The sequence below is a fragment of the Nelumbo lutea genome, chromosome 7 (genome assembly GCF_056320005.1).
Source record: "Nelumbo lutea isolate HS-2025 chromosome 7, American lotus-T2T, whole genome shotgun sequence".
Taxonomy (NCBI): domain Eukaryota; kingdom Viridiplantae; phylum Streptophyta; class Magnoliopsida; order Proteales; family Nelumbonaceae; genus Nelumbo; species Nelumbo lutea.
Genome location: NC_142690.1, coordinates 14,697,131 through 14,719,076, shown reverse-complemented (window position 1 = coordinate 14,719,076; position 21,946 = coordinate 14,697,131). Strand labels below are relative to the sequence as shown.

The following is a 21,946-nucleotide window of genomic DNA, read 5'->3' as shown; positions in this document are numbered from 1 at the left end:
GTTAAGGCACTGCCTAGGCTGGACATTAATCATATGCATGGGTTGCTGCCCACCTGTTGGCGCCGTTTGATTACATTTCTGGAATCATCCTCAATTAATAAGAGATTTGGAGTCATTTAGCTATACAAAGTTAAAAACTCCCAAAGTAGAGCCTTTTTGCTTCTTTCAGAGTTGGCATCTCCTATTTTCCCAATGAACATCCAATTTATGGTGCCATAAAACATCCCATTAATCCCAGATGGATCAGGTTTCCTCTGGAACTAGCATCAAACTGTAGTTTGAACGTGGTCAAAGATTAGAGGAAGCCAATGGACCTAGGATGCTTAATTGAGTAATGGTCTGTATAACATTATGATAAATTAGGCAATACTTTGTGGAATTTGACTTTGTATTAGCGTAAGGCAAAAATCTTGTATATGAGAGGATGTATTTCTGCTTCTTTTGGAGTTGGCATCTCCTATTTTCCCAATGAACACCCAATTTATGGTGCCATAAACATCCCAGTAATTCCAGATGGATCAGGTTTCCTCTGGAGCTAGCGTAAAACACTCAAACTGTAGTTTGAACATGGTTAAAGATTAGATGAAGCCAATGGACCTAGGATGCTTAATTGACTAATGGCCTGTATAACATTATAAAAAATTAGGCAATATTTTGTGGAATTTGACTTTGTATTAGCATAAGGCAAAAAGCTTGTATATAAGAGGATGTACAGAATTGTACAAGAGCTATAGACAGACAGGTTAACCCCTACTAAAAAGAACTGCTCAGGCAAAAATCTGTCACTGTACAACAACACCCTCTCAATGCCTGACATTGTCAGACTGCTGCATCTATGCCTGCTAGAATTTCTGTAATTTCATTGAGAAGATGAGTCAATGGTGAAAGCTTTCTAGCCACATATTGACTCTAATAACATTTGCAGATCTCTGTCTATAATAAGGAAGGTAAGAATAAGATGCTTGCTTGGCAATATAGGGACCCATGAGAATGGCCCTTAGGTTTGCTTCAGTTGCCACCTATATTATATTGTCTACCCCCAAGAGCACCTGGTCTGAACTGATTCTGAACTCCCATGTCCCATCAAACCTGAGAAGGGTTTCCTCATGACAATCAGAAATTCTAGGGATCGAGTGGAAAGTCTGTACGGATTTCGTCTCATATCATCTGTACAGACTCCTTTGAACTCCTTTGTCACAAGCATCTAGGGACCAAGGAGGATGAGGACTAGGCTTTGTTTTACCCCTTTTGTTTCTTTTCTCCTAGATGCTCCATGTAACTATGTGAATGATAGCTTTCTAGTATATCCATCTTGCCTTTGGATCCTAGATTTAGAGGAACAATAGAATATTTGAAGGGAAGAGTTGTGAGGTGTTGTCTGTTATTGGCAAGATAGAAAGCACACTGTAGTTTTGCGCATCAGTCCTAGTGCACTTTGTTAAGTGCAGTGTTTTAAAAGTGCAAGGCACAAGGCAAGGCATGTGCCTTTCTGAAGCAAGGTGCAAAATACAAATACAAAAAACGCTAACAAATAAAAAATGTCAGAAAATTAAAAAAAAAACCAAAAATTTCAGAAAAAAAGTAAAAAATATTATACATAATATTAATAAAAATATAAACTTAAATTTTAAAATAAATGTTTTAAAAAACAAATTATCTAAAATTAAAATACATAAACATAACATGTAAAGTGTATTCAAATGAAAATTTAAAAAGAAAATCAAACATATAAAACATTTTCAAGCATGTAAAACCCACAATCTCTTTTTTTTCCTCAATTGCATTACTTCAAGTAGCTAATGTGATGTAAAACATATTACATTCTTGATTCTACAAGCCACCTTTGTGCCACGCCTCTCGAGGCAAGCCCAAACAAGTCCATGTTAGGGTCTTAAATTCTTAGTTCTTGCACAAAAAATAATGATTTTATAAATTTAATTGCTTTTTAAGAAGATATTTTATTAGGATGAATGAATGAACAACATTAGCAAATAGGGGGTTCTTGCTTGCCTTGAGGGGCGTGCTCAACTGCTAGGTTCAAAAGGAGCAAAAAAGCGTGAAATTTTCAAAAGGTGCATGCCTGGGCTGAGGTGCAAGACACATCAGGCGCACCGTGAGTGCCCCTTTTGAAAGGGCTATGCCTAGGACCTAGGTGAGGTGCATACCCTAAAATGCGCCTCACCTTTTAAATCATTGGTTAAGTTAAGCTTTGTCGCACTTTGTTACTATTGGAAGATATCTTTGATTCCAAATAGGGGGATTTGTTGTAAATGATGTACATTGGCTGAAAACATATACTTCATTACTTGTGCGTTGCACCTATTTGTGGTGGCCCTTCTTACTTTTTGATATTAATACAATATTACCAACTTCACCAATCGGAAAAATAGATGGATATAACATGTTATGCTGGATATTATGTTGTATTAAGAATTTCCAATAAGGATATTGATAGGTTTCGGAATATCTATTACTGATGCCTTATTTCCTTGTAACGCACAATCCAGACACCTGGAAAGGTTGTGAGGAAGTAACCATGTTACATTATATAAAAATAAAATATTTACTTCTGTTTAATATATTACTAGTTTTGTTTTTAAATTATGTCAATACAAACTGTAATAATACTTTTCAATGATTATTCTATTTAAATTTCATATTGGTTGACCCTGCCAAACTCTCACATTTGGCATGTTTTGGTTGAAAGCGTTAGGTATTTTGCTGCACGTTGAAAAGTGTTGCCATACTATGGGAAATGTCAACTAGAGGTTGATGTTTCTTTTGTTAAAAATGGTATACACCAACAATGCCTTTATGTTCTAGTTCTATTTGGCTTCCATTCTGTTTTGATCAGTGCAATCTAATTACTTGTAGAAATGTTAAGAAAAATATTTAAGAGTTAATTCATCTTTGATAAATAATGTAGAGTTCTACTACAGAGATCTGTAATGGATAATACAAACACACCATGAGTGAGCAATAACTGGAAATTAATGAAAAAATATCCTTCACCAAGAGTAGATTGGTATAGATGGGTCTGGAATAGATCTTTACCAACAAAAATATCCTTCTTCAGCTGAAAATTAATTATAAAAAGAGTGCCAGTTGATGCTGAAATCCAAAAGTTGGGGTAGCTATTTGCTTTTAAGTGTGTTTGTTGTAGAATGGCCCAGTTTGAAACATTGAATTTGAACCACTTATTCATTCAAAGTGGCTTAATCAAGAAAGTCTGGAAGTAATTTAGTAGAATTTTGGGGGTGGATTTAATACCAGCTGAATCTATTTGGGTGAGGTTAAAGAGATGGGCTGATATTGCTGATGCTAGCAACAACCAATGGTTTGTGTGTGTAGTATTAAATAAGAAAATTGGAAGGAAGTAAACAGAAGGATGGAAAAGAAACACAAGTGTTCCTACTATGTCACTAAAGTGTAGACTAATGGTGGCATGAGTTATGTAATTCAAAAGAGTTTCATGGCAATGTGAATAAGGTGTGACAATCATCCTTGGAAGTCATGGGGATTCATGTTCAAGGGGTGCATCAGAAGAAAATGGGGCTGGTATTTATCATCCTCTGCTGGCTGAATATTACAAATTGAACACTGATGGTGCAGCTTAGAGCTGCTATTCATTCTTCAATGATAAGAAGAATAAATTAATGTCAATCATTGATAATATCTCCATCAAAGTGGCACATTGGGCTAAAACTTAGAGCAGTTTGACTCTTATACAACTGATGACATCATAAGAAATTGGAAAAACTAAAGAGGTTGCGGAATCTACCCCAAGCAGGTCAATACTACAAGTGGATTGGTGTCCATCACAGACACTTCATTTCAAGCTGAATTTTGATGGCAGTAGCTTGGGAAATCCTGGTCCATCAGGTATAGGAGGAGTGATCAGAAACCATTTGTGAAACATTATGCTGATGCTGCTGTATTCTGCTCCCATTGGTGTAGGGGATTCAACTAAAGCAGACTTGAAGGCTGTTCTGGCAGGGCTGAGGAAGGTTAAAATCGTGAGGTTCAGAAATATAGTAATTTAAGGGGATTCGAAGGTCATAACAGGTTGGGTGGCAAGCAATGAAGATGAACCTTTGAAATACATATGAAATAAGAGAAGCTAAAGAAATTATAAAGGAACTGGAAACGACCATATAGTGGATACAAAGGTCTGTTAATGGTCTAGCAGATGGGTTGGCAAAACAGGGGGTTACAACTTACAAGGAATTCATGTACTTGGGATTTATAGAACAAGGGGGGAAGTTGTACTTAATATTGTCTCTATGGATTGTTAGTTGAGGTTGACCATGCTGCTGCTTCTCATGTACCTTTTAATCCATACTAGTCAATAAAATTTTCATTGTTACTGATCCAGGAAAAAAAACTGTTGGTACGGCTAAAGGGAACCCTGGCATAGGTGGAGGAGGGGCTATTGTGCATGATGGTAGGAATAAAATGATTGCTGTCTTTTCAAGTTATTATGGAGAAACTACAAATATAATAAAGAAAATACAGCTTTGGTGGGTATTGAACTTGCATATACTTTGGGTATCAGACAGTTGGAAATGGTTGTGGATTCACAGTTGCTTTACATCATCGTGAAATGGAAGCACCTTGGAAGCTTTGGTATTGGAAGGGGAAAATTGAGATGTTTGATGAATATTAGAATGAGTACTCTCTTTGGGAAGTTAACAGCGTTGCCAATGCTGTTAGCAAACATGACTATTATGATCAGCATATATGATTATTATGATCAGCTGTCTGTGGATGTACAAAGAATAATAAAAGATTATGGCTCAGGTTTACCTTTTATTCTATGGGGATAATTTTATTGGGAACATAGAGATCATTATTCTTGTTTCTGCAAACTGTGATTTAAACTATGGTAGTCAATGCTGGATCTATGAACTTGATGCTTTCTTGCCACAATTGGCAATCTTTCTCTCAGTCAACATGGGCAAACCTGTCTTCTTCTTACTCTCAGCTGTTTCTCTTATCTTACTTAAAGATGGGCATATGGTAAAAGTTTAACCTGATATTTCTAATCCAATACCTGACCTGTTATCCAGACGAACTGGTGAACCATCATCCAGAAAGAACAGGTCAGCCACCAGTCTGGATTTTAAAATGTTGCTGTGATCCTGATCACCATCATTTGAAGCAGCGCATGGAGTGAACATCATGGGTGGAGTACCAACTCCAAATACCCTCCATGCCAAAGACATCCAATGAGTGATCATCTGTTCTCGAGGTTGGACATTTTGACGAAAAAGAGACCCTTTTCACTCTTTATTTACAAGCTTGTAAGCCACAACTTAATATTCCTTTTAAACCTCTCTGAGGATCTCTATTCTCTTCCTGGACCCTCATGTGGGCATCTTATGGATTTTTTTTTTTTTATTAAAAAGTATAATTGAAAGAAAGAAAAGATGTACAATGACTCTAGTAGATCTTAAAATTCTTTCGTATTGATGCAAGGGCAGCTTTCTTATCAAATAGGTCCTGATCCCAATGGATCGGGCTTGAACATTTGGCTGATAAGGACAGTGCAAAGCAGCATCGGATGATTAAATGGACTTGTTGATTTTTTGGAGGTTTGACACGCAGTTCAGAAAGAAAGAGGTGTAAACCTCTTCTAGAGGAGTAAGAAGAAGGAAGAGGAAGGTGGAAGGAGGAAGAGTTTTTATTTATTTATTTTTTGTTTATTTTGATGAAAGATGTCTTGTATCAAGAAGAATGAGGATGCATAATGGTAGCTGAAAAGGAGGGGGGGGTCTTTCCTTTTGTTTTGCTTATCTTAATTGAAGAAGGAATGGTATCTCCTTAGGGCATGCCTCCAGGCATACACCTCCTACGCCTTTTGAAACATTAGACGTTTCTTGTGGGGAGATAATTTCTGACAATTGAAGTCATAGTAAAAACATTTCCATGGTGCTTATGTGGGGACTGTGGAATGGTGATCACCGGATCACCCAAATGGCCAAATGAATCACACCAGTAAATTGAGCTCATGGAAGAACAAGGCTGTAATGGATGACATGCAGTTTCTAGCCAATGCTTTTAAAGCGCTATAATTTATTCATGAGTCAAGATAAGAGAATATGTGGGCTCATAGGCTTGCTTCAGTGGGTCTGGCATTGCAGAGGAAGGGAAGATGGATCTAGAATCACTTCAATGTCTTGTGAATGGTTATGAACAATAAAATCTATCTCTTCATTACTGTGGAGAAAAACACTTCATTGGCCTTGTGCTTTTGTTGGGTCTCAAAGAACATTTGGTAATTTTCCTTTTAATCTTCAAAGTCAATTGGCAGCTGCCCTCTTGAATGCTTCTCATTGTTCAACATTGGCCAAGATATAGGTTTGAAGAACTAGATCTTGGATGCTTGTACACCTTTATATCTTTTCTTTTTTAATGAAATTCAGTTTTTGATAAAAAAAGATATAGGTTTGAAGAAGGATTGATCCTATGGACAATAAAATCTATCTCTTCATTACTGTGGAGAAAAACACTTCATTGGCCTTGTGCTTTTGTTGGGTCTCAAAGAACATTTGGTAATTTTCCTTTTAATCTTCAAAGTCAATTGGCAGCTGCCCTCTTGAAAGCTTCTCATTGTTCAATATTGGCCAAGATCTAGGTTTGAAGAACCAGATCTTGGATGCTTGTACACCTTTATATCTTTTCTTTTTTAATGAAATTCAGTTTTTAATAAAAAAAGATATAGGTTTGAAGACGGATTAATCCTATGGAGTATCACATCCTTTGTGGTATTTTAGGGTATTTGGAAGGAAAGAAGCAAAAGTTTTTGATCCTAAGGAGATACCATTACATTCTGTTTGATACACACACAATGAATTTTTTTTTGAGAAAAGTAAGGTAAAATTTTATTCAATAAACACACATTGAATCGTGTTTCACCATGGCAAAACTTGATTCATTGTATCAAACAAACAGAACGGAATGGCGAAACATGATTCATGTAGCCAACCCCGTAAAGTTGGGATACTGGTTGGATGATGATGTATGTCTATTTGAGTGTGATGAAGGGCTGAGTATATTGTAATTTTTTTGGACTTGATGCATCTCTCATGTTTTTTAGGTATAGTTTTTCTGGTTCATTTTTTTTTTCAAAGTTATTGTATTTTTCTTTCACATATCATCCATATTACTAGTTGCCTATAAAACAATGCTAACGCGAATCAAATTCCAGCTATTTATCAGCAAAATCTTGTAATTATGAAGTATACACTTTATTGATTGATGATGGGTTCTGCATTTCCTTCTCCAAAATTTCTTTTTTTGTCCAAATTATTTGGGCAAGACATTTTTGGGTGAACTTAAATGGTTATATCCACCTCTGGGCCCTGGGGTGAGTCCTTTCTTCTTATCAACTGAGTTTTCTTGATTCCAGATATGGGGCAGATATTGCACGAGGGGTGGCTGAACTACATGCGGCAGGTATTGTCTGCATGAATATAAAGCCATCTAATCTTCTTTTGGATGCAAGTGGTCGTGCTGTGGTTTCTGATTATGGGCTTCCGGCGATACTGAAGAAGCCTTCTTGTCGAAAAGCTCGGTCAGCTACTGAGGATGACCCTTCAAGAGTGCACTCATGCATGGACTGTACAATGTTGAGTCCACACTATACAGCTCCTGAAGCATGGGAGCCATTAAAAAAATCATTAAACTTATTCTGGGATGATGCAATTGGTATTTCTGCAGAATCAGATGCCTGGAGTTTTGGCTGTACCCTGGTTGAAATGTGCACTGGTTCTACCCCGTATGTGTTGTACCAGATTTCTTCCATATTCTGGCAGCTTGTAAATATAAACTATTAATACAAGATGATGGTTTATGCAGGTGGTCTGGTTTAAGTTCAGAGGAAATATATCGTGCAGTTGTTAAGGCACGGCGGCAACCTCCGCAATATGCAAGTGTTGTAGGTGTTGGGATACCTAGGGAACTCTGGAAGATGATTGGTGAGTGCTTACAATTTAAGGCATCCAGAAGGCCAACGTTTCATGGAATGCTTGAAATATTCCTTCGCCATTTGCAAGAGATACCTCGTAGCCCTCCTGCAAGCCCTGATAAGTAAGAAGTTGCATCTGCTACTTCATCTAACTTTTTTTTGGTGATGTTAACAAATAAAGGGTCCTGGACACCGAAAGGGTCCTTAAAAGGTTTTCTTTCCGATTCCATCTCTTGTTACATATTGAAACCATGTTAACTATCAGACCAAACTGTTGAAGTGACCAACATGGTTAGCAACACCCATGAGCTAGACCTGGACATATTGGTATTCACTTTTTATTTGACTTGAGACCATTTAATGCTACTGGTTTGACCTGAATATGCTTGCAAATGCTATTGAGGTTGACCATTCTGCTTCAGTGGTTGGGTTAACCTCCAATGCTGTCTATAAACATTAAATTGTATAGCACTGATGAGATTGCTGAAGCAAATGAGATAGCAGCTATTGATTCTGTGGTTTTGTACTTTTGCTTCCTTCAGCAATTATTTGAACTTCATTGCTTCTCTGAAGAATTAATATAATTTATCTGATATGATCAATTCATTACCTTCTTGAATAATTACCTGAAAGATTCTCTCACTACCATGGAACATCTTAACAGTCATTCCGTCTATCCTTGTCTGGAACTAGGGATGACCATGGGCTGGGTTTTTATAGGGTATCATCAGTATTAAGGTCTATCCGGGCCTGCCCCGGTCCGCACCCTGGGCCTGGTCCCAGGCTGGGCCAGGCCGGACATGAGGGCTGGTCCATATGAATTAAAATTAAAATTTTAATATAACTTTATGTTCATAGTTACAGAAAAACATATTTAAAAAGTTATTGTGTATATAATAATATATAATATACCATATATACAGGCCGTACATACTACATTTATATAAATATATATTAAGTAAAATATAATACCATGTATGTAAATACTACAATATTATCAAAAGAATGTAAGATATTATACATATATAAGATATAATACCTTATATTAGATACAATAATTTCCTGGCCGGGGTGGAACAACTGGGCCCAAGGCTTGCTTGGCCCAGGCCTGGAAATTTGCAGGCCAGGCCGGATCATAAATGATCATCCCTACCTGGAACTTTATCTTCGCTCAATGCATGAAGTATATTTGTTTTGTTTGTGAAATTTAGTGAATTTGCCAAATGTCCTGGAGCATTGGAACCGTCGCCTAGATCTGTTTTGGACAATTTCCTGGATAACCGCAACCATTTACATCGACTTGTTTCAGAGGGGGATTTGGATGGTGTTAGGTGAGTCTAATGTGGTGTATTCTTTTACTTCTATTGCATATTTCTTTTAAGACTTCTTTGTTTCTTTGCCTGACCTTATTTTTCCTCATTTTTATCCATAGAAATCTGCTTGCAAAGGCTGCATCTGGAAGCATTAGCAGCTCTATTGAATCTTTATTAGAAGCACAGAATGCTGATGGCCAAACTGCCCTGCATTTAGCTTGTAGACGGGGTTGTGTAGAACTTGTTGAAGCTATTTTGGAGTACAAAGAGGCAGATGTGGACATCCTTGACAAAGACGGGGATCCTCCAATAATGTTTGCTTTAGCAGCTGGTTCCCCAGAATGTGTTCGTACTCTCATTAGAAGATCAGCTAATGTCGGATCTGGTATGAGGGAGGGTCTTGGTCCATCTGTTGCTCATGTTTGTGCTTACCATGGCCAACCAGATTGCATGCGTGTAGGTTCTAATTCAGTTAATATACCTACTTGTTGTGCTTATACTAATTTGGTTTGAAATTTCACTCAACTTGTCTTTGATGATTACAGGAGTTACTATTGGCAGGAGCGGATCCCAATGCAGTAGATGATGAAGGTGAATCCGTGCTGCATAGAGCCATTTCCAAGAAATATACAGAGTGTGCTATTGTCATATTGGAGAATGGTGGTTGCAGATCAATGGGGCTTCTGAATTCAAAAAATATGACGTAAGAACTGATTTTGCCTAAATTGGATACTTTAAGGCTGTTATGGATCTTTTCTTTTTTGATAAATAAATTCTTGTATTAGATGAAAAAGATAAGCTAATACAAGCAACCCTTGGAGAGGCATGATCTGCATCCTCTCCGAACAAAGTAGAAAACAAAATCAAACTACAATTATGCCCAATACAAAAGTTCCCTAGCTACCCTTGCTTGGCTAGGCAATCAGCCAAAGCATTTGCTGATCTCACCCATAATCTTACACATAAATTCCTTGTCAGCAACTTGAACTTCTTTACTTCATTCCTGAAGCACCACACTGTAGACTTTGGGTTTTGCAGCCAACTCTGTACCACCTTGGACTCCCCCCCTTCAACCAATACACCAGTTAGGTGAAAAACAAAGGGAAGGTCTTCTCTTTTGTAGATTATCCAAGGTGTTTACTTTCTCATAGTACACTTCCCAACAGAGATCCATATCCTCAGGGGAAATAGGCTTGCACCAAACTTAACAGGGAAGACCTGCTGAGAGTGAGACTGGTAAAGGGACTTGAAGAAGATGCACAAAAGAGACCTTTTAGATTGAGGGGGTCCAAATCCTTTTGTTTGGTTCAGAGGGAGCCAAACAAACTTTCTCAAGAAGGTTCAACAAAATGGATAAACACTCAATATCCTCTTCCCTTAAACCTTTACGGAACCTGAAATCCCAGTTTGGTGCCCAAGGAGTTTCTAGCGAGGAGAAAAATTTTGAAACAAACTCTTTTTTCTTGTACTGAGAAACAGAGAATAAGGAAGGGGAAAGGTCCTTTAAGGGAACATTTCCAACCTATATATGCTCCCAAAAGAGGACACATTTGCCAACACACACATCATACCTAACATAGCTGAGAAATTGAGGAAGAATATTGTGAATTGCCTTCCACGGTGTTGCCAAATTTGCTCGCCATGATTTACCAGCGTCCCATTCATTCTTTGAGCGACCATGAATGCTTCCTACCACCTCATGCAACAAAATCTCTCTATCTCTCTCTTTAGGGGCCACAGCCACAACCACTTAAGGCTGAATGGATCTTGATTCTCAACATGGAGAATGTGTTAGATTAGTGGTTGTGAAAAAAAATGAACACAGCATTAGAGTTTAGAAAAGCTAACCCAACCCAAGAATTACAATTGAGCCCTATACAGATGATTTCTTTGTTCCCCTTGCTTGGCTAGATCATCTGCCAAGGTGTTGTCAGTTCTCCTCACCCATTTGACTCGGATTGTCATGTCCTTTGATAGCCATTTAAATCACCTGAATTCATTCCTCAAATGCCATTCACCCCTCCCCCTTCTTCAATCATTTCACAACAGTTTTCGAGTCTCCCTCAATGATCAGTCTATTAGTACCCAACTCTTTTGCCTTTTCGACCCCATATACTGTAGACAATAGTTCTGATCTTGACACATCACCTTGTTCACCAGGTCTTGAGTATAAAGCTACGATGTTTCCTTCTTCATCCCTAATGACCCCTTATGCCTGAGGGGCCCGGATTACCTAGACAACTCCCATAAAAAGGAAAATTGTGTTAAAAATTATCTAATTAGAATTGGGTGAGAAGAGAAGCAAATGCCTTTGCAACAAGGAGCAGGAAGGAACACTTTCTTTAGGGCTATGTTGTAATTTGAATTTTTTTGGGGAGGGCTAAGTGTTTATTTCTCCCCTTCTCTTTTGCACCTAATTGATCTTTATTAATAAAATTGCTTCTGTTATTGATTAAGAAAATTATCTAATTAGACAAAGCATATGATTAGTTGAACCTTAGTATGTCTTTCAACAAAGGAATATACTTTTTTTCTCCGAGGCTTTGTTTGGAATGGAATGGAGGTAGAAACAAGTGGTAGAAAAGGTTTTTCTTATGGCAGCTTTCTACCAACATATCACGGGTTGGAAGAATACTCCTTTTTTTATTTTTTTTTAATTTCTTTTGAAGGGCTACACATACCCCAACCCAGGTGCAGGTGGGTTTTGATCCCAAGTCTTTGCTACGACCTGCATGAGACCTTACCAACCAGCTGGCTGGCACCTTGCAGGTTGGAAGAATACTTTAAAGAACTCCTCCACCGGCACTTTTTTTTTGTTTTATGCATTTTTCTATTTTTTATACCATCATCCAACAATGTTTCATCACAATATTTGAAGCAACAACATGGATAGAATAAAACACAAACAAATTCTATATTATTTATAATAATGTCATATAAATAAACAAATAAGACAATAAAATGGTTTTGTGGTTGACTACATTGTGACTTGTCGACCTAGTTAATACTTAGTTTTTTTTTTTGATGAATAATAATAAATTTATTGATTCAGAAGCAAATTTAGAGTGAGTTCATACATCATCCCAGCGAGAGGCGCGAGCTGCAACCCCTCCTTGAATCTTACAAGTAAACTAGGAAAGAAAAACAAGAATCACAACTGAGCCCAAAATAATTCTTTCCTATTTACCCCTTGCTTGGCTAACATATCTGACAAAGTATTTACTGATCTCCCCACCCATTGTACAGTGACCAACATATTCCTTGTCAACCAACTGAATTTCTTCATTTCATTCTTGTATCGCCACATAGCCTCTTCAGAATTTTTCAACTAACCCACCACTACTTTGGAGTCCCCCTCGATTATTAGTTGTTGTACCCCTAGTTGGTTTGCAAATTGCACCCCTTGTACAACAGCTAAAAGTTTTGCCCTGATGGAGTTCCCAAATCCCAAGGGACATGAGTAAAGCAACAAAATCTCTCCCTTCACATTTCTCAAAGCACCCCCCTTTCCGGATAAACCTGGATTACCCATGCTACTTCCATCAAAGTTCAACTTTAGTGAGCCTTCGGATGGAGGAGATCAGCTTGTAATTGATTTGTCCTTTAGAGATGAACACCTCGCTATTGCTGACCAATTTCTCCAAAGGTCATTAAAGGAGAATTGATGAAAGATTTCCAAGGTCTTCAGCCAATGTATTGCCCTATTCAACACATAGTCTTTCAAATCCTGGCTGCTCCTTTCCTTTTCTTGAAAGATTCTAAGATTTCTTTCTTCCCAAAGAGTCCAAATCAAAGCAGCACAAGCACATCTCCACATAATTCTCCCTATTTTTGTAGGCCAATAAAAGGTAGAGTGGTTGAAGAGCATGTGGACTTCTATTGGTAGACTCCAACTACCCCTAAACAATGAAAGTAGCCAAGCCCAAAAGTCTGCAGAAAAGGGACAAGATATTAATAGATGGTATCAATCCTCACCGTGAGCTCTACAGAGGATACACCAATTAAGAGAAATACAGAGGAAAGGTCTTCCCTTTTGTAGGTTATCTAAAGTGTTTACTTTTCCATGGAATACTTCCCAACAAAATGCCATAATTTTTGGGGGAACTGGCCTGCACCAAATTTCTTTTGACGGAAAGGGTTGGTGAGTAGAAAGTTGGGAGATGGACTTGAAGAAAGAAGCACAAGTGAATGTCCCATTGGGTCTAGGAGTCCAAACCCTCTTATCTGGCTTGGAGGGATCCAAACAAACCTGATTAAGACAACCAAGCAAAGCAGAAAGAGAATCAATTTCATCATCCCTAAGACCTGTACGAAACCCAAAATCCCAAGTAGGATCTAAGGGTGTTCCCAAAGGTGAGACAAATTTTGAGACCACCTCTTTTTTGTACAAAGAAATAGAAAATAGTGAAGGGAACAAATCCTTTAACGGTGTGTCTCCTACCCAAATATCCTCCCAAAAATGGATAGAGTTGCCAGAACAAACTTCATACCTGATAAAATTGAGGAATCGAGGAAGGGTGTTGTGAATAGCCTTCCAAGGTGCTACTAGGTTAGCTTGCCTCGATACACTAGCATCCCATCCATTCTCTGACCTCCCATAAATGCTTTCCACCACCTCATGTGACAATCTCTCTCTTTCCAAAGGCCATCGCCACAACCATTTCCCTAACAGAGTTTGATTTTTTCTAGTTACCCTCCCAAGTCCCAAACCCTCATCTTTACTTCTGCACACAATTTCCCAATTAACCAAATGATCCTTTTTTTCTTGTCCTGACTCCCATAAGAAATCTCTCATCAACTTCTCCAGTTTCCTAGATTCCCTAACTGGTATCCTAAAAACAGACAGATAATAGGTAGGTAAGTTAGCCAAGGTAGCTCTTATTAGGGTAATTCTCCCACCTAAAGAGATATAATTCCTCTTCCATGAGGCTAATCTCTTCTCAAACTTTTCTATCACTGGGGTCCAAAATCTACTCTCCCTAGGATTTGCCTCTAAAGGAAGCCCTAAATATGACATAGGTCAAGCAGAAGTGGAACATTCAAGACACTTTGCCATAGCCTCAACCTCCCCTACCTCCAAATTTATACCCGCTATGCATCTCTTTTTCAGATTTATTCTCAAATTAGAGATACTTTCAAAACCTTTTATTAGCTCCTTTAGGTTTGCTACCTTTTCGCTAAGACCTCCTTCATAAAAGATCATTAAGTCATCTGCAAATTGAAGGTGGGTGATGGGAACTTGGTGTCTCCCTATTCTCCAACCCCTAATGGCATCTTCGCTGTCAGCCTTAGTAATGGTCCTACTAATCACATCAGCTACTAAGGTAAAAAGGAAGGGTGAGAGTGGATCCCCTTGCCTGACACCCCTGCAAGCTGGAAAAAAGTCTCTCACCATACCATTTACCAGAATAGAGTAGTGACAAGTACTGATACACCCAAAGATCCAATTACACCACTTGTCCCCAAACCCACAGTTTTGCATAACCTCTAATAGAAACTTCTAGTCCACCGGATCATAGGCCTTTTTAAGATCCAATTTACAAATGAATCCTCTCTTACTAGACCTTTTCATTTCCTCCACACACTCATTCACAATTAAGATCCGATCTGTTATTTGTCGCCCTTAAATGAAAGCCCCTTGTGTTTCACTAATGATAGAAGGGAGGACTATTTTGATCCTCAATGAGAGCACTTTAGCCAGAATTTTATAGATGCTTGTCACCAAACTATTAGGCCTAAAATCTTTTGGGTGGTTGGCGTCAATCTTCTTAGGTATCAGGGCCAAAAAGTGGCATTAATTCCAGGGCTTATAGTGTGATTGTCTGCAAATTCCTTAAAGACTTCAACTAAATCCTCTTTCACCACCTCCCAACAGTCTTGATAAAAACCAATTGTGAATCCATCTGGATCCGGAGCCTTGTATCTATCCATTAGAAAGACAAATTTCTTAATCTCTTCTTCCTCGAAATCCCTTTTTAGCCACTTTGCCACTCCATCATCAATTCTTGGCCAATCCACCCTTTCCATGACTGCTCTCTCACTCAAAGGTCTTCTATAAATCGATTTGAAGTGGTCCACGAATTTTCTGGCTATGTCATCCTAGTTGGTAATTACCCCCTCTCCTATCTCCAGCTTGGTCACAAGATTCTTTCTTCGTCTCCCATTTGCCCAATCATGGAAGAATCTAGTGTTTCCATTGCCTTCCGTAATCCACTTGTGTCTAGATTTTTGTCTCCAATTGATTTCTTCCCTCAATAACACCTCTTCCATATCCTTTTTCAATTGTCTTCTTAACACTTTGTCCTCCTCGGTCAACCCATTTTGAGATTCCTTTACATCCAAGTTCTCTATGAGAGAAATTAGGCACAGTTTTTGCTCCTCAATTCTACCAAACTGATCTCTATTCCACTCTTTTATTTTGGCTCTCAGCCTTTTTAATTTCTTATGGAACTTGATCCCCTTCCATCTTACCCCCCTCTCCTCCTCACCTCACCATTCCTTCACTTTTTTCACAAAATTTGGATGGGTAAGCCACATATTTTCGAATCTAAAAGGTTTAGGTCCTATAGAAAATGACTCAGTACCTATTTGGATAGGACAGTGATCGGAGGTGACCCTGGGTAACGCTCTAGCAACCAAGTTTTCTAAAATATTCTCCTAGGCAAGGTTAAATAAGAATCTGTCCAGCTTCGAACACAAAGAGGTTTCCTGAAGGTTGGACCAAGTGTAACTGGCTTGCAGCAGAGGTATTTTCTTCAGTTCACATTCTTCAATGAAACCATTAAATTTCCTCATGCTTGTTGAAATTACCTGTTGGGGATTACTGGTTTCATCAGAGAATCTAATGACATTAAAATCCCCGCCTAGGCATCAAGGACCCTCTCATAGCCCCTTGATTGCATATAGTTCCTCCCACATCTCATTCCTCTCTCTATAGGAATTAGGGCCATAAACATTGGTTAAGACCCATACACACCCATTTTTACATTCTTACACTTAATGGAAACTAAGAATCTGCCTATCAATTCTTCCACTACTTCCACCACATCCTCCCTCCACAGTGTTACGATCCCCTCCGAGGCTCCCCAAGGTGGAGACAAGCTCCAACCTAAACCTCTAGATCTCCAAAAACTCCTCACCCATCTCCCATCTAATTCCATCATTTTGGATTCTTGTAACAACACAATATCGGGTTTTTCCCTTCGGAGTAGGTCTTTGATCACCCTTCTCTTTTTTTGCACTCTGTAACCCTCTTACATTCCAACTAATAATTTTCATCGAGACAAAATAGCAAAAAACCCATGAAAAGGCCATAGTCTCCTCATTTTAGGCCCTTCCTCCTATCCCCTCTACCACTGAATTCTAAATCTCCCTCAATGTTTGAAATTAGCCTTTCCACTTCAGATCTTTTTTTCTTATTTGTTCCTTTCACACCTTCCTCTTCCTAATACAACAGTCATCCTTTTTCTTTTCTCCATCCTTTCTAGCCAATGCCTGAGAAAGAATTTTACCCTGCTCACACTTATTTTGGCTACAACATCTTTCTAAGAGTCTTTTTTTTTTCCTCCATCATTGTAAAATCAGCTCCCAATTTCTGTCTGCCTCCCCCTTACTACTTCCTTCCAACACCCTCTCTCCTTCTTGCACTATCACCCCCTCTCTTGCATCAGAACCTCCTGGATGGGAAGCTGGGATATCTGTTACAGGCATAGCAAACAAGTCAGTACCTATAAAAGAATTGACACCCATACCTAGTAGGACGGGGGTAGGACTAGAAACACTGGAATTGAAATGCTGACAGGCGGCAAATGGTTTTAAGGCCTTTCCATTTTTTGGACATGGTTGTGAAGTAGTGAAAGAATCACTTCCTGACAACCTACCCACTTGGAAAACCTTTCTCTGTGTTTCCGACACTGGAATACCCACATCCATCCTCATGGTCGATTCTTGTCCCTCTCCACCAACATCCTGCAATTCATTAGACTCAGGGTCAGCTCCCTCGACAAAGGGAGGAGGAGTTTTCACAACTTTAGAACCATTTTCTTCACCATTTCTAGACTTCCCGCCACATACCTCTTTAGTTTCTTCCTCTAAAAACAACAACTCTGTATGTAGACTTTCTATTTCAAGTAAATCATTGTTGCTTTTCGGAGACAGACTTCCCAAACTTAACATTTCGTCTCTATCAGAATCGTCACTGCTGTTTTGTTCACACAACCAATCTTCAAACCATGTTCTGTTCAAATAACTAGGCTTTAGGTATCTTGGGTTGCGCCTATCTGGTGAAAGACGGTTCGCCAGGTTGGATGGAACCCACTGTAGAGAGTCTCGAGACTGAGAGTCTTGAGATTTTGCACCTGATCTGTTCGATCGAAAGGAGGGATTTGGGGTAGGAGAAGATAGACGCTTAGTCTCGTCTATCAGCTCATCCCTCCTCCCAGTCACGTGCTTACTTAAAGTGTCCCTCGGCCCGACTGTCTTGTAATGGGCCTTGGGCTCAAGACTATAGGAACCCAACTCTAAGACCTTTACTTGAGTTGCCTTCTCCGGCCCACCACAAAAGGGATCCACTCAATTGGGTCCATTTTCTAATTCTTTTTGTCCCACGTGACCTCCTAAAAAGTCACACCCCCTTGTTTTAATGGTTGAGCCAGCAACCTTCCCTGACTGAGGTTGCTTGTTCAGCCCTCTCCCTTTCGCCAATAGTAAGTTCTTGTCTGTTTCCCTGACACCACCTGCGCAAAGGATCTGCCATTTGTCATATCTTTATCTTGCCTTCTCCAGGTTTGACCTTCCAACTGCCCCAAAACATTTTGGCTTTCCAGAACTTGTTGGCCCTTTTTAGTGAAACATTCCTTTCCATTTGAATTAACCAATCTCACAGGTCCACGTAGTGCTGCTTCTTCCTCCTTCTGCCCTCCTACCATACGAGCCTCTTCCACAGCCCTGCTTCAATGGAGGAAGCTAACCACATAGAGACAAAGCTCCCCTCTGTTCGTACCTCTATCTTTTGTGGAATGTGATCTGGCTTCACACCACTTAGCAGGATTGCTACTGAGTAAAGATCACCCCAGAAAGCTCCGTTCAAGATTCCTCCACACAATACAGCTATAGACTCTGCTATTTCTTGTTTCCATAGATGAAATGGCAAGCCTATTACATGCACCACCACACCATCTTCGACAAAAAAATCCTTGGAGTTGGATGTTGGATTCCATTTAAAGACTGTGAATGATCTGAATTCAGCCTGAACATTGATAGCTGATATTTCCAAATCATTCTCTATTGGATCTAGGATGGCTTTACAGCTATTGAAGGGGGTTACTATGAAGACACTCTTCAGCTTCAACCTGGTTGCCAGTAAATCAGCTACCCTCCTCCTATCATTAACCTTTTCCTTGGCTTGTATCACAAACTTACTATCCCACTCCTCTCTCTCTAGACCTCCCACCATTCTGCATTGGCCTTTTGTTTTTGCCATGACCACTGGCCCTTGTTCTACCCTGCTGTTGCTGGGATATGCCTTCTCCTCCCTTATGGAGGCTTTTTTATCGTTTGCTACTCTTTTGACTAAGAACTCTTTGAGCAACCAGTCAACTTCCCCCCAACCTTGGTTCTGTTTTCCTGCTGGTAGACACACCAGTTGCCTTCGTCCCTTACCAAAAAAAACTCAGCCAAAGCTATGAAGAAACCTTTTATATTCCTCTTACATTCAACAACATATCTTCTCCCTTCTAATGTACTAAAATCCTGCCGGTTTATCTGCTTACCTTTTGAACAGGCTCCAGCTATGAACTCTCTTAGCCACTCGATCACTTCTAATCCTTCCAGCAATATTGTACCTTTTTTCGCTTCCCTTACCTTCAGGCTTACCTTCCCCTTGATTCTCATCTCTTTGAACATGAGATTTTTTGCTTCTATCTTCAAGGATCTCCTCCACTGACCTGCCTGCACGAACTCCATGTTTCTCTTTCTATTTCTATCTAGCTATGTTAAAGGATCAGCAGGGATCAGATTACAAGGGTGGAATATAGCAGAGGCTTGTCTGTTATTGCTACACTATATGATAGTTAATACTTAGTTTTCCTATGCTACTGTATCATGAGTATTGATTGACTAGTGAGTGATGCAGTTATTCTGGCTCTCAACTGATTATCTGGTCAACTAGTTGAAGCTTTGATATCACTCAAAGCACATTGTACAAAGGTGCTTGGGCAAGGTGGTCCTCCATGTGCACTCAGTCACATAGGCCCCCATTCTGATATGGGCACCTTGTTTAGTTAGATTGGGAGATAACAGAACATGCTGGATGATATCTTGGCATGAGATGGTGTTAGCAATCTGAGATGGATTAGGTGATAGACCCCCTTGTTAGTTGGTCTTTGGATCTTTTTTGTATGAACTTAGAGCTATGGTTTTGGCTTGTCTCATGAAATGGGCTGTTCTAGGTTAGGCATCATTCAAATGGATCCTGGTTACTGTACTACGTTTTACTCTTTTCACTATCAATAGATGCATTGATTTGTTACCGAAATAAAGTTCACAATGTGGAATGTTGGAGAGATGTTGCTTCAAGTTAACCATCTTAATTTGTCTAATGGACTACTTATAAGAGTTTTATTTTGTGTGGATCAGCATTTCAGTTGGTGGCGATAAATGTGAGACTTTAATTGATCTGGTCACCATAAAAGTTGTGCGTTGAATACCTACCAAAGAAAAGTTGAAAGCATGGTTTAAAATATCCATAAATTTTCTAATATTTCAATGACATATTTCCATTTCCACGGGTACTGATACAAAATTTTTCTTGAATCAACATAGTGCCCAATGAAAGATACTAGTGCTATATGGAGTACAAGATAATATTAAAACATAAACTGGCAACAATATATTAGATATGTGGAGTAGCAGTGTTATTCTCCGCCTAATGGACATGATTACCACTTTGAACTCCAAGTTGGTATAAAAGAACGTTGGACCACCTTGAGCAAACTCGGAATTCTTTTCAAACATGAAGTTAAACCTTTATTTTTATTGTATAATAAACTATTTGGTTGATCTAGTAGAACCATTTACACTTTTTGTGAGTTTATATTTTGCTTGAACTCACTCTATTATGTGATGTATTAGAAATTGTGGAGTATCTGTGTTAATTCTCCACCTAATGGGCATGATACTCCAAGTTTGTAGAAAAGATTGGACACTTTTTTCCAATTCAAAGTTCTTTTCAAACACGAAGTTATAGATTTTATTGTATAAGAAATTATTTGGTTGATCTATTAGAATCATTTGCACTTTCTGTGTGTTTAAATATTTGCTTGAACTCACTCTATTATGTGATAATGATTTAAAAGGGTCTACCTATGCATCATTTATCATTATATAAAAAACATTTTATATCTTTTTTGATCAGCATAACATTCTTTATTTGTGCATATTTAACAATGCTTCGACCATGTTTATAATTTTTGCTATATATTCATATGACATTTCTGGTATTTCCGACATGTTTCCTATATTTCAATGACCAATATTTCCATGGACACCAACATTTGAAACCTTGGTTGAAAGACTTTTTTTGATATGTAGAATTTGAAGACTTTTTGCTGGATAATGTGGTTACTGGTTAGGGGTTGGCAGGTGTTCAGTAGCTGCTCTACTTAAACTCAAGTAGCAGTGCTGTGTTGATTCCCCCTCCTAGTGGAACTATCAAGTTGAACTTTTATCCTATTTTCAGGGAAGGGATTTCTGTGATGGTGGGTAAAGGTGATAGAACAAAATTCTGGAAAGATAATTGGTGTTTAGAAAGCCCCCTTGCTGGTTCTTCCCTCACCTTTTTAGATGTGCAGTTAATCAGGAGGCTACTGTGGCTGATTACTTCTCTTTGATTGAGAATTCAGTTTCTTGGTCCCCTCTCTTAAGGAGAATTTGTTTGATTGGGAGCTGGAAGATTTCTTGGAGCTGATGACGCTTCTTCTTAATCAGAAAATTGATGTGCTTAGGGAGGATATGTGGTACTAGAAATGGAAGCTGGATTGGGTTTTTTCTATGAAGTCCATGGCTGATAAACTATGTAGTGTGGGGCTTCCTGAGTTCCCAGCTGTGCAGATTTGGAATCCTATGAGCCCCTCAAAATCCAATTTTCTAGTTTGGACGATGGCCCTTGACAAATGTCTTTCCAGATCCTATCTGTTGAGAAGAGGCATTCCAATTCTGGATTCAAATTGTGTTCTTTGTGGGACTTCTGCAGAAACTACAGAGCATTTATGACTTCATTGTCCGTTTTCCTTTCAGATTTGGATGCATTTTCTTAAAGCTTTGGGTGCTAAGTGGGTCTCGCCGAGATTAGTTAAGGAACACCTCTGTTGCTGGAAATTGAAGGGTGTAAGTAAGAGAGGGAAGTTAATGTGGAAGACAATCCCAGCTGTTGTTCTGTGGTCCATTTGGGCTGAAAGGAATAGTAGAATCTTCTGTAATAGGTCTAAGGGTCTTGATGATGTAATTCAGAGAGCTGTGGGCAAGCTGATTTCTTGGATTTCCACTTCTGGGGAATTCAGAGATCTTAGCATGCCCATTTTGTATCAGTCTTTCTGTTGGTGGAGTTTGTAATCCTGGCTGCTTTTCAGACTGCCTTCTTGGGTCTGGATTGCAGTTTACTTTAGTT

At 38.9% G+C, this 21,946-nt stretch overlaps 1 protein-coding gene across 2 annotated transcripts in view; it reads left to right on the top strand.

Moving 5' to 3' along the window:
• Nucleotides 1-21,946, top strand: part of KEG (protein kinase KEG) — a 72,277-nt gene that overhangs the window by 1,855 nt on the left and 48,476 nt on the right. For both annotated transcript variants that reach the window (XM_088956059.1, XM_088956058.1), the window contains exons 2-6: nt 7,412-7,780; nt 7,861-8,091; nt 9,181-9,300; nt 9,402-9,738; nt 9,828-9,985. In XM_088956059.1, the coding sequence (XP_088812185.1) occupies nt 7,412-7,780; nt 7,861-8,091; nt 9,181-9,300; nt 9,402-9,738; nt 9,828-9,985 (1,215 nt within the window). The remainder of the gene's footprint in view (nt 1-7,411; nt 7,781-7,860; nt 8,092-9,180; nt 9,301-9,401; nt 9,739-9,827; nt 9,986-21,946) is intronic.